This window comes from Mesoplodon bidens (assembly GCF_964165515.1).
Source record: "Mesoplodon bidens genome assembly, chromosome: 3".
Classification (NCBI taxonomy): domain Eukaryota; kingdom Metazoa; phylum Chordata; class Mammalia; order Artiodactyla; family Ziphiidae; genus Mesoplodon; species Mesoplodon bidens.
This window is the reverse complement of record NC_138178.1, coordinates 156,969,831-156,983,894: the sequence shown is the minus strand read 5'-3', so window position 1 is coordinate 156,983,894 and position 14,064 is coordinate 156,969,831. Positions and strand designations below refer to the sequence as shown.

Here is a 14,064-nt window from a genome sequence, read left to right as displayed (position 1 = left end):
ACTGTTGTGGCCTCTCCCGTTGCGGAGCACAGGCTCCGGATGCGCAGGCCCAGCGGCCATGGCTCACGGGCCCAGCCGCTCCGCGGCATATGGGATCCTCCCAGACCGGGGCACGAACCCGTATCCCCTGCATCGGCAGGCGGACTCTCAACCACTGCGCCACCAGGGAGGCCCCCCAGACTTTTATATATATACTTAGTAAAACCGCCAGAGATTGAGAGAGCAAGCTTAACAATTGCTTATAGCCAAAGTACAAAAATGATTTTCCAACATATCTTTCTTAATTTTGTATTGATTTTTTTTTCCTGTGTTCATAGTTGTTTAAGAATGTATGTGAACGGGGCCGGTGGTCTGAGAGGCTCATGACTGCCTATAACAGCTATAAAGATGGTGACTACAATGCCGCAGTGATCCAGTACCTCCTGCTGGCAGAGCAAGGCTATGAAGTGGCACAAAGCAACGCAGCCTTCATTCTCGATCAGAGTAAGGTTCATTTTAGTCCTGCCTTGGGTTAACCTGTTTAAAAAGGAAAGCCACAAAGATACTTCTTTATTATTATAACTAGAACATAACAGCACACATGCTCAAGTTATTTTACCTCAGATCTCTAAGCCATCAAAGTTAGTTTTATACAGTTGACGATAAAAATGGATTTGACGTCCATCAAAAAATTAACTGCTTTCAGTAAATACATTTTTCAAACTACAGCAGATGCAGAAACATTGTTTTTCCAGTGGTATGTAGATCTAGTGTTTCAGTAGTCTCGTTATTAGTTCTGTGGTGAAAATGTGTCTCAGGAAGTAATGTTGCCTTGAATCCAATGATTCCTTTGAACTCAGAGTATTTTATTCCCATACATGTTTAATTTCAATAGTTTTTTCATTTAATATTTGTTATATCCCAGTTCTTATTTAAATTATGCTCCATGTATCCACCCTGGTTTGCAGATAAAGCCTAAAAGTCTAGGGCCTTTCCTTAAACACCTGATTTGTATTTCAACTTTCCTTGTAGGAGAAGCAACCATCGTAGGTGAGAATGAAACTTATCCCAGAGCTTTGCTACACTGGAACCGGGCCGCCTCACAAGGTGAGTGGTTGGTTAATTCTAGGATAAGAATTTCACCCAGGGGCCTTTCTTTATTGTTTTTTGTTTGTTTGTTTTTAATCTCACATAAAGATTAAATCATGTCGTTCACCACTTTAAAATTAAGCAGAGATACTAACTATAGCTTAACTTCTTTGCATTCATGATTGGTATTCATTCTTAAAACGGAAGTTCCAGTCCCAGGATTTCTAAGTTGAACTGCAAGGTCTTTATTGTACTGGACGTTTATATCATGCTATGCTTTACTCTTTGGTTTTTAGTTGGAGGCTAGTATGTTGTACTAAATGAGAACTGAATAGAATGAGCAATAGACTATAGGTGTAAAACCTAAGATTTCAGCCTTTCCCCACTCCTTTTTATTTGAATAGTTCTTTCTCACACATACTACTCTCAACATCGTCTCCCTGTCCCTTTCTCTAACCCTAAACAATGGTCCAGTTGAGTTATTTTATTTTATTATTTTTTTAATAAATTTATTTTATTTATTTATTTATTTTTGGCTGCCTTGGGTCTTTGTTACTGCGTGTGGGCTTTCTCTAGTTGCTGTGAGCAGGGGCTTCTCATCTTTGCTGTGCACGGGCTTCTCATTGTGGTGTCTTCTCTTGTGGTTCGTGGGCTCTAGGCATGCAGGCTTCAGTAGTTGTGGCGCACGGGCTTAGTTGCTCCGCGGCATGTGGGATCTTCCCAGACCAGGGATCAAACCCATGTCCTCTGCACTGGCAGGCGGACCCCTAACCACTGCGCCACCAGGGAAGCCCCAGTTGAATTATTTTAAAATGTTAAATGACAGAGTAGAGTGATCATCTAAGGAGTATTATTAGTGAAATAGAGATTACACCCACTTTGTTTTACCTCTCCCTGACTATTACAAAAGCCTTCTTCAGAAGAGCAACGCTTCTAGTTAAATTTTTACTGAATTTCTATGGTGGCTGAAGAATTTGTTATAAAGTTTGTGTGTTACAGATTAACATTTATTTTATATAAACATGTTAGCAGGAGGAGAAATAAGAGTTTGGTCTGTTTTCAACACACCTTATTTATTGGCAGTTTTGCATTTACCTTTTGTTTCAGGCTATACTGTGGCTAGAATTAAGCTTGGAGACTACCATTTCTATGGATTTGGCACTGACGTAGATTATGAGACGGCGTTTATTCATTATCGCCTAGCATCTGAGCAGCAGCACAGTGCACAAGCTATGTTTAACCTGGGGTATATGCATGAGAAAGGACTAGGCATTAAACAGGTGAGTGTGACTTTGAAACAAATGTATGAATAATGTAATTGTGATTTGGGGGGAAGCATCTTCATTTTTATAGGAAATAGGTTTGCTTTAGAATGTGCTCAGATTTTAGGTGCTAAGTTAGGAGACAGTTTTGTAATATTTCAGAAGACTGCCCTGCCTCTCTCTCATCCTCGAGCACACACACATACTGATATCTACACTGTTGTATTTAGGATATTAAGCCAAAGACAGATTCATGAAATCGGAAAAGCAGTGCTGCCTCTGTTGATAACTGCTGTTTGAGAAACTGTCCATCAACAGCCAAATTCTATCATTTCTAGATTATTTTGAAATGAATTTAATGTTTGCTACTGATGAACTTATCTTCATTCTTTTACCTTCCTAATGAAGTCTAACATTCTTTAGACCCACAGTCTTAAGCTTTTGCCTGTGTACCCTTAAAATAATTTTGAAAAACTGTGTATCCTCTTGCACATTTTTAATTTGACATTTAAAATATCTCATCATAAGTTTCAAAGGGTCTAAGTCCTAGCTATTTTAACCACTAACATTTTTATAAATAAAATGACTAAATTACTCTAAATACCAAAATAATTTGATAACCCCATTATTAATTTTTTAAAAATACACAGCAAATTCATTAAATGAAAACAGTATCTTTTCCTTTTCTCCCTGAATTTATATTTTAGTCCATTATTCCCACAGAATTGTATACCAGTGTAATGTACTGATCACTGATCATGCTTATCTGAAACAAAAAAGTGTATAAATTCAAATTTGAATTTTATTTCCTGTGATGATAGGCTCTTAAGTATTAAGAAAAATTCTCGAGATATTATTAGCCATAGTTGGTCAGTTATTAATATACTATTGTTCTCATCAACCTCATGATATTGTAAAATTTGATAAAATTTTACTTTTTGTGGTAATTATTGAAAATGTATCTTTTAATGAGTTGAATAGAGCATTTTTAAAAATTAGCCTAAGTATCATGGAACAGGTTTACCATTAATTCTTGTTTTCATTTTATAAATATATGACTGGAACCTTGTTCACATAAATAAGTATATGGGAATGGGAAGAATTTTATTATAGTAAGGTCACCTAATTCTTTAAACTGCTTTAGAGTTATATGCTGTCTTGGTAGTTTGGGCTGCTGTGACAATACTATAGCACAGTGGCTTGAACAACAGACATTTATTTCTCACAGTTCTGGAGACTGGGAAGTTGAAGATCAAGGTGCCAGCAGATTTGGTGTCTGGTGAAGGCCCTCTTCTCTCTGTGTCCTCTCAAGAGGAAAAAAGCGAGAGAGAAGCAGCAAGCCCTTTAGGGATTCTGATAAGGACACTAACTCCGTTCATGAGAGCTCTACCCTTGTGACCTCATCCAATCCTAATTCCCTCTCAAAGGCCTCACTTCCTCATACCATCACATTAGGGAGTAGGGTTTCACATATGAGCTTTGGGGAGACATAAACATTTAGTCCATAACATAGGCCAAAAATCAGACTGATCTGTCATTAAAATTATTTCTAATGATCTGTCACTTGATAACTTGGTTAAGCCTCTCTTCAGTTCTGTTGAAAGCAAAGATTTGGAAACTAGAGACTTGCAAAAGAAGGTGTTCCCTGATCATTGGACTCATACTTTCTCAGTTTCTGGGAGTAATGTCTAAAAGGCTTTCCCAAGGCTTACCAATAGCTAATGACACTCCTTGCTCATTCAGTCACTTAGAGACACTTTGTGACCTTATGTGCTTTTAAATCTAGAAGGTTGTTCATTTCATTTTGTCAATGCACTGTTTTTTGTCAAAGTGCTTTTTTATTTTATTACACTTCAGTATTTTAATTCCAATATGTAAGTTTTGGTATTTTACATTTATATTAATATTAGATACTTGAATATAGTTTTATCAAGAATCTGGAGCTGCAGGCTGAGTGCGTTCAGTTCATGGACAATCTCTGCCATGTAACATAGTTGTTGAAGCCTCCCTGCATTGTCAGATCAGTCAGCCAAATCAGACTTAGTTTCTATCAGAAAGTCTGACTTTGTTAATTCAAATAAAAGTAATATGGGTTTGATGCCTAATGTAAAGATTACCCATAAGTTATGGTTTTTATATGCTTAGTAATAATTTGCTAAAGACAATCAATTAAAGTAATATCAGTCTGTTTTTATAATAGGCTGTAAAACAAGAAAATTAATCAGTGTGCTTTTCTCATCATAATTTAATTTGTAATGTAAAGCTTATACAAATTCTTATGAATAAAGACTGATAAAAGGGATAGAATTCCTTTGATTAGCATTAGGGGAGGGAACCCTGGGATTCAGCTTTTAAGAATAATTAATCATGTATAAAAATCAATAATTTCATTAGTTTTTATAAGATATTATGATCACCTTTTCTTATTTGTTTTCTGTTTTTTTAAATAAAAGAGATACTCATACTCTAAAAGCTAATCAGTCCAGCATCCAGTATAGATAGAAAAATATTAAGTATTAAACAAGATGGGGATTGGTTATAATTGGAATAAATAATTCAGGATTTGATTGATAGATAAGATTTAATTACCCTATTGAATCATCCACACAGAGTCTGCGGATCACATAAAGTTTGATGCATGATCTTGAAAAATATACTTTTCCATTTTCATGAGTCTGTCTTTGGCTCAATATCCTAAATATAACAGTGTAGATATCAGTATGTGTATGTGCTCGAGGATGAGAGAGATGCAGGGCAGTCTTCTGAAATATTACTACAAATAAAATTTATTACATTTTTTAAAAAGTCAAAGACACTGACCATACTGTTACTTTTATCTGAAGGTGCTCTTCTTTTTAACTAAAAAGATTCACCTTAGGGACAAGTATAGAGAATAGCTGAAAGTAACTGCTTATATTTAAATATGTAGAAAAAGTCAGTCTTGATGTTTAGCCTTTCTTTCCCATGTCTCATGGACTTCTTACCTATGAGTTTGGTATTCTTTGACAGTAGTCAGGGGATGGGAGAAGTGCGGTTGTTAAGTGAGGATTTTGCACCTCCCACCATCCCATTCCACCACTTATCTGAATGCAGAGCACGCCAACCTGGGCCAAAATTAGTAAAGACTTGTTTCGCCCTTTATAGAAATACATCTAAGACAGGAGAACACAGGATGCAAGTCCCTTAACACTGTCCGTGCATGCACCCCTTGGAAAACTTTGAGTATGTCTACCCCAGTTTGAAGATCACTGTTGCAGACTGAAACCAGGAATTGCTTACACTGACTGGTTATAAGTAGGAAAATATTAACTTGAGACTTACAGGTCACCCCTGGAAGTCTCCAGGTTAGCAGTGTTATGCATAGGTATATAGCTGTGTCCACCGTATCTGCGCAGCAAGTGGGATGTCAGATCAGGGGAACACAAGTTAACTTTAAAATTTTTCAACTAAGTTTTTCAAAATTAAGCAGTTAGATAATTAAACAAATTTTACCTAATTAAAGCTTGGGGTTTTTTCTTTAGGTAAGGGAAATTTTAAAATGAAACTTGAAAGGTAAAATAAACTTTCCTAATATATAAATAGTAATTATTTTTACTTAGTTTAGCAAGAAATGAACTTTGGTTTACTGCCCGTATTATAGGATATTCACCTTGCAAAACGTTTTTATGACATGGCAGCGGAAGCCAGCCCAGATGCTCAAGTACCAGTCTTCCTAGCACTCTGCAAATTGGGTATTGTCTATTTCTTGCAGTACATACGGGAAACAAATGTAAGTGGTCCATGTCTCTTTTAACTAAAATACAAATGATGTAACCTTCTCAGTACACAGTTTCGTTTTTGCAAAGTTGGGGGAGGGGAGGAAGGACCTGCAACTGTCTGGTCTCTTTCCTTCTTCCCAGATGAAGGGACCTCATCAGGTGAGGGATGAGTATAGCCACGAAGCACTTAACAGTTCCCAGGTAACATTTGACAATGGTTCCCAGTGCTAAAGCATTTTTCATTGGTGCAGATGTTTTCTGGTTTAGGGAAAACTGAGACTAAACCATGGCAATTTGAAATAGTAGTTAACTAATTCCAGTAAACATTAAATCAGATGACTGCCTAGCAGTGACTCAGACCAGCCCCTTAAAAAGAGAATTTAAGACATGGGAAGAAGGAGAACCTGCCCAGGCTCTTGTACTTCAGGTTCTTCTGATAGTGGAACATGTTAAAAATACCACTGGAACTATATTTTCTAAAAATACCTTGAATTATTTAAATATGCTTAATGGTAGAACTTTGCTAGGAGATGGGTGGGTTACCCATTCTCTTCAAAACTACCAACTCTAGTTACCAACACAGTGTTGGTGCTCTTGGGTTCTCCAGTTTTCTGTTTTGTTTACAGTACCTGTCATTCCTCCTAATGGATTCACTGGTGCAGCATTTAACTCTGAAAGTCCTAAAATGTATGCAGAAAGAAGGGCTATTTAACTTTAATTCACACCAGACCAGAAAAGGATGATGTTTCAACCTTTTGTTAATATCTTTTAGAACAAGTTGATGCACCATTTCAGCACTAGATTCCGGAAGGGGCTTTTCCTCTTTGTTACACAGATGTAAATGCTTCAGCATCTATAAAGAGAAATTCGACAACTTCTCCCTTTTGCAACCCTAGCCCATGCACTGAGGTCCTCCACGTATAGGGCTCCAGAGGGCTGGAGATGTTGGCCTCTGTCCTCTCGATTGCTTATACATCTGTAATGTCAAATTTATAATTGTTCAATAGCATGAGCCAGGATATGCTGTACGCTCCATTAACTCAAAGGATCTTTGTTCCTTTAACTGAAAAACTAATAGTGTAGCCGCCTGCTCTTTTTCTCTCAGGACTATTTCAGACCCTTGTCTCTCACAGTTTTTATTACTAATAAACTACTGATTACAGTCTAGGATTTGGTCATGTAATACACCATGTTAAGTTGTTGTGTTTTATACAGAAGTTTCAAGAAAACAATAAAATGCCCCATAATCCTACCACCTAGATATTCCAACTTAAAAAAAAAAAAGAGTAATAAGTATTGATGGTAAGAAAGTAAAAAAATACAGAAAAACAAAGTCTCCTATTGCGGGTCCCACCCCAGGGAACACAGTTAATAGTTTGTTATAATTTTTTTTCCAGAAAAATTTTAGCACCTGTACCTACAAATATTATATTATGGGGACCTTTTAAATGTAATTTTATTTAAACATAAAGGATTATGCCCCATATTTACTTTCTTTGTGGGTAAGTAGCAGTCAGAAAATACCAGGAATAACTTAAGTGACACTAAAACAATTAAAATATCATAGATGAAGAAAATAACTTTTAAGTTCAATTTCAGTTGTTAAATATTTAGTTAAATCCTAACTAAAAAGCATTATTTGTTCAGCTATTAAACTTCTGAATTCCTGTCATCTTCAATTACATGCGAGAAGTAGTAAAACAGCCCTGCTTTCATTAGAAGAGAGCTTTTTAGCTAGTGTGTCATCACTAAAAATAGGTTATAGGTGAGGCCAAGATACTGATTTCTGCTCCCCCTTGGTCCTCCATTGTCCCCAGTGTTTGTTTCAAATATTTCCTGTGAAAAATGGTTGGAAATCAGTGCATTAGGTTACTAATGGAAAGGAACCATAGCTCTGGTCCTCAGACATTATTTTGAGTTTCAGTTGAAGGCTTTTAAAACTTTCTTTTTTTTCAGTTGAACTCATTGTCTTTATATTTTTGTCCTGTTTTGTCCTTAATTTTATTAGATTGGATCCTTTGTTAAAGTCTGGTGGGTTTTATTTTTTTAATTGAAGTATAGTTGATATACAATACTATAGAGTTACGGGTGTACAATGTAGTGATTCACAATTTTTATAGGTTATACTCCATTTATAGTTATAAAATAGTGGCTATAATTCCCCTGTTGTATGATACATCCTTGTAGCTTATTTTGTACCTAATAGTTTGTACCTCTTAGTCTCCTACCCCTATATTGCCCCTCCGCCTCTTCCCTCTCCCCACTGATGACCACTAGTTTGTTCTCTGTATCTGAGCCTGCTTCTTTTTTGTTATGTTCACTAGTTTGTTGTATTTTTTAGATTCTGCATATAAGTGATATCGTACACTATTTGTCTTTCTCTGTCTGACTTATTTCACTTAACATAATGCCCTCCAAGTCCATCCATTTTGCTGCAGATGGCAAAATTTCATTCTTATTTATGGCTGAGTAATGTTCCATTGTGTATATATGTACCAGGTCTTCTTTATCCATTCATCTGTTGATGGACACTTAGGTTGCTTCCACATCTTGGCAATTATGAATAATGCTGCTATGAACATTGAGGTGCATGGTATCTTTTAGAATTAGTGTTTCTGTTTTTTCGGATATATACCCTGGAGTGGAATTGCTGGGTCATATGGTAGTTCTGTGTTTAGTAAAACCCTTTTTTTTTGGAACACATTGCAAAACGTTACTAAAGCCAATTGATTTAATAAATTCTGTATTTATCTCTAATCTCTGATGTAACTTTCCTAGCTCCTTCTATTACATTTTAATGATCATAATGATTTTTATACTTTTCTCATTAAGCTTCGAGATCTGTTCACCCAGCTTGATATGGACCAGCTTTTGGGACCTGAGTGGGACCTTTACCTCATGACCATCATTGCATTGCTGTTGGGGACAGTTATCGCTTACAGGCAGAGACAGCACCAGGACATGCCTGTCCCCAGGCCTCCCGGGCCACGGCCAGCACCACCACAGCAGGAGGGGCCGCCCGAGCAGCAGCCACCACAGTGACCCACGGTGGCCAGCCTTGACCAGTGACAAACAAGGAAATCGTTTACCAAGAACACTTGCATTTGATTTAGGACTTTGGATCAGTGGCCACCTCCTGGAAGAGGCACAAGGAAGCATTGAATTCCTAAAGCTGCTTAGAATCTGATGCCTTTATTTTCAGGGATAAGTAACTCTTACCTAAACTGAGTTGAATGTCCGTTTCAGTGCCGTATGGAATAACAACTCTCAGTGGCTCCCCTGCCCCCACTTTTTTTTTTCCTGGAAACATGTGAGACACTCAAGGTAATGTCTGCTCTGTCCAGCTGTCTTTCTTGGGTCCTTTTGGTCATTCTTTCAATGTGCATAAGTTCTGTCAACCACCTCTAAGGTCTCATGCGTCGACACTAAAAACTGATCGATGTAAAAAGGAAAACCCAGTTAGTTGCAAAATTAACCTTAACATGTTTGAAAGTCTGAAAATAGAACTTGCCTTTTAAGTTAAAAAAAAAATCTTCAAAGTGTTTCAGAGCTGCGATAACCGAGGAATTTTTACCAGGCCACATGCAAGTACATATTCAGCATATTTGTTACGTTAAAAGGCAAGGTTGGGAGGTTTCTTACTGTTGGTGATTGTCATACTTTACACCATACTTCTCTCCTTCAAAGACTGAAAGGCCATGTTAAAGAGTTTTATGTGAACTTCATTTCCTCGGAATGGAATATATAGAAAACATTGTGAACTGACTTCTTGAGCTAACACGTGAACTTGCCCCAAATTACTCAATGTAATTTGCTTGCTTGTTTTGAGTATACAGAGCCTTTATCTGGAAGCCAGAGGATGGACTAAAGGGGAGAGATTAGAAAACAATATTGAAGAACTCTGGGTGGGGTACCAAGAACACAGACACACTTTCCCAAAAGTTGAAGCATTTGTTCCCAGGATTTATTTTACTTTGCATTTCTTATTGCAAAAGAACAGACCACCCTCCTGAATTTTTAAAATATGAAATATTGTTGCCAAGCTATGGCATACAGTGACTACCATTGCAATACTAACACTCAGAGAATCTGAGATGCATTAAAATCAGTGGTTGAGGAAAGCCAAAGCCTGTTTGTACTGTTCAGGGAGATTTTTATTTCTGCAGTTTGATGTTACAGTAGAAGATCAACTACTTGCTTAGCTTTCGTATTCACCACCCTCCCACTGGTAACATCGGGAAAATCAAGGCTATAACACTTCAGAATTGTCTGGTTAAGTACTACAGAAAACAACAACGACAGCAACAACAAAGAAAACAGAGAAGGTCACATACCACAAATGACAAAATTAAAACTTCAACCAAATTGTCTTCCTTTTTGTTGTCGGATGGTAGCATTCACCAGCCTGTATCTGGTGTGAGGCTCTCTTAGTGTGTGAGCAGGCTTTCCGTGCCTGCTGACCTCATCTGTTTATATTAATCTTTATACTCTTTTTCCATAACCCCTTATCTGCCAGAAAACTTGAAGAGTTGTAAGACTTTGGTTTTTGAAGTAGAGATTGTATTTAGAACTAGAGTGAATTAGTCTGTAATGAACATGAAGGCTCTAAATGTGAAGTAGTGTTCTTTTTTGGTGTTTAGAGTATTATGAGAAACCTGGTAAGCAAACTTTCCTCCTAGATAATTGCTTCTAAATAGGAAGAGGTGGTGACAGCGAGAACCATATGTATAAATGCAGATCTGAAAGGTAAGAAATTTTACCCTCAGAAGTGTAATGTTGCTTTGGGCAGCTCATGTAAATATTAAGACTTGTTTGATCTCTTACATTAGAGATTTGAGTACAGTCGGTACAGTACGTTGGTGTCTTCACCCCTGCCTGTTCTCCCCCAACCTTCAAAATAAGTATGATCCACAGTAGCAGCCACGCTTCATTTCGAAGGAACTGTTTTAATTTATTTAAAACTTGAACAACTAAACTTCCATGTTTTTCTACCATCCACCTAATTTTTCCTTTAGCAGCATTCTTATCTCTATCTTTACTTCCTTCTGTTAGTACTTTGAAAAAACATTTCTTAAAGCAGTGTGCACTACCCAGAGGCAGATGGGAAAGTGTGGTCTTGTTCTCCAGGCAATAACTTCCCGTTAGTGTACCACTAGGCATGTCCTTTTTATTAATCTCCCAAATAGATCTTTTTCTTGGCTTTTGTCCACCTCCTGTTTTACCCTGGGTCATTTGCTACTGGAAATTTGAATGGTAAATTTAAAATAACTTCGTTCCTATGGCTTCATTTAAAGACTGTCTCAAAATACTTTGCTCCCTTTTTCATTCTGTACAAGGGACATGATACCTAAGCAAATAGGAACTGGGTTTGGTGTTTCTCCTAAAATAATGCTCAATACCTACCTAATCAAATGGCATCCATTTGAATAAAATGACAGTAACTAAAGCTAGTTAATGTCAGTGACATTAAACTAACTCCAGGATTCAGGAGTTTTAATGTTAGAATTTAGAGCTAGCAGATAGAGTACGGCTTCGTTTCTCCGTGGTAGCCCTTCTCTCCCGATCCCTTTTATAGTCTGTCTTCCTGCCTCCCAAGGTGATGACAATAGTACTCTACTTAGCTTCTATGCTCTTGTGCATTTGGTTTCTTGGTTAGTCAACTGTTCCAGAGTCTTGAGACTGTTTTGCTTTATGTTAACAAAGGTAGCGTTGGGGTTTGGGGTTTGGGTTTTTTTTTTTTTTTTCCTTTTTGTTTTTGGAGCTTTTGTTTCTGTATTCTGGGTAAGGCTTATCTTATTTTTGGTTAATATCCAATGGCACAGAAAAATAAACCAAAAGGTTTCTTTTTTTCAAAATTCATTATTATTTAGCATTTAGATGAACTTGTGAGTCATTTATCTTAATACTGTTGAGGATGTGTTACCCTTCTGCATATAAGGTTAATTTGTGAGAGTTTTACTGCTAAACCATTTTATCTCTGTACCATTGGGAAGTTGTAGAAACTTCTGCTGGTGATCTGGCCATGATCTGTTGCTTTATTTAATTAAGGAGCTGCTGTTGCCTCCAGGAAACTTAAGTATTTTGTATAAGCTTTTTTTTTCCTCCCTTTCTTTGCTCCTCATGTTTGTTCTTCAAACCAGTGTTTCGGAAGTATGCATGCGAGCCTATAAATGAAGACCACAGCTCTTCATGTGTGTAGCATGTGTATTATATTGTCTAGCTACATCTGCAAAAAACCTTTTTCAGAGGTTTGGACTAACATTTCACATGCACATTTCAAAACAAAAAATGCTTCAGAGAAACAGTCCCTTTACCTACCAAGAAGAGCAACGTGGGCTACATTTGTCCCAATAACAGCTAGTGTTTGTTTTGAAAGTGAATTTAATTATGTTATACAATATTATGACTACAACTGTGCAAGAAATAAAGCAAAAGAAACTTCTATTTTCACGAAAATACTTTTCATCAGTCATTGCTCTCAAATATAAATGAAAATACAAAATTTCTGAATATCCTATTGTCAGAGGCACTACCTGATTTTTAAATGTGTAGTAGTCCTCGAGAAGAAGCTAAATTTCTCCTTCCACTTGGTATTTCAAGAAAATTGAAAATATTCCAAGTAAAAATGATTCGTATTTTTAAAGTGACTATTTGCACAAGTAAAAACCTGATGTGTGCGTGAAAAGGATGTCTCGGTTGTGTGCAGGGAGTCACCTCGCATGCACCGGCTTTCCCGTTTGGAATAACAAGATGACACTATTCTCTTTGATTTAAAAAAAAATCATAATATTGATACGATCAAGGTGTAACCACTATCGATATTTAGGAGACGTTTTAAAAGACCGTAAGCTGGCATTGGAAAGAACGCCATGGTAGACTTTTTGTAAATTTATTTTGTATTTAATTAAATTCAGTATAAAGGCTGGTGAAGTGTAATATAATTGTGTAAACAAATCCTGTTAATAGAGAGATGTACAGATTCGTTTTGTACTGTATCTTGAAACCTGTGAAATAAAGATTCCACCTCTGGTTATCCTGTATGCTATAACGTACCATAGCCAGGCACCTCTCCAGGCAGACTTCTTTAAAAACCTGAATCATTCAATTTTTTCCTGAACCTTTTTGGAAATTCAGAAACTTCTGGAAAGCATTCATTAGGGGAAGTTTGAATCCATCTTACATTTACTTTTAACTATTGAAATTCAGATTTCTGTAAGTTGAATTTTATCCTACAGAATATGAATTTGCTAAGAAATGTTTCCCATTTATTTATTTATTTAATTTATGGCTGTGTTGGGTCTTCGTTTCTGTGCGAGGGCTTTCTCTAGCCGTGGCAAGTGGGGGCCACTCCTCATCGCGGTGCGTGGGCCTCTCACTATCGCGGCCTCTCCCGCTGCGGAGCACAGGCTCCAGACGCCCAGGCTCAGCAGTTGTGGCTCACGGGGCCAGACGCTCCGCGGCATGTGGGATCCTCCCAGACCAGGGCTCGAACCCATGTGTCCTGCATTGGCAGGCGGACTCTCAACCACTGTGCCACCAGGGAAGCCCCCAATGTTTCCCTTTTTAAATCTCTGAAATCTTTGACCTGAATCAGCCTGTGATATATAGTATGCGTATTCACTTTTATCCTGATGATGGTAAAACTTAGCTAAAGTTTGTTTGTGCATTGCCTTTTCCCATAAAGTTTTTAGGAGGGCTTACAGAGCTACATAACAGTGCAACACGACGAAATTTATGTAGGATAAGTAAGTAAAGGGGAAACAAAGGAGAAAATAGTGTTAAATCAGGAGTGAACTTTGTACACAAAATGCATGTTAGAACCAGGCTACAAATCTGGCCCTAACTTCCTAGCAGCCAACTCAAAAGAAATCAAGCTAAAATGTTCATCTTAGAAGCATCAGATCCTTGAAAAAGTTTGGATGATGCAGATTGTGGCAAGTGGAGAAATTGGGTCTCAAATTTTACTTCTGGGAGCA

The 14,064-nt window shown here is 37.3% G+C and overlaps 1 protein-coding gene across 1 annotated transcript in view; it reads left to right on the top strand.

Annotated features, from left to right (window-relative positions):
• SEL1L (SEL1L adaptor subunit of SYVN1 ubiquitin ligase) overlaps nt 1-13,119 on the top strand; it is a 56,704-nt gene extending 43,585 nt beyond the window's left edge. The window contains exons 17-21 of the mRNA XM_081226905.1: nt 318-483; nt 1,012-1,086; nt 2,176-2,348; nt 5,971-6,099; nt 8,921-13,119. Coding sequence (XP_081083031.1) covers nt 318-483; nt 1,012-1,086; nt 2,176-2,348; nt 5,971-6,099; nt 8,921-9,130 — 753 coding nt within the window. The 3' untranslated portion in view covers nt 9,131-13,119. The remainder of the gene's footprint in view (nt 1-317; nt 484-1,011; nt 1,087-2,175; nt 2,349-5,970; nt 6,100-8,920) is intronic.
• The last annotated feature ends 945 nt before the right edge of the window (nt 13,120-14,064 follow it).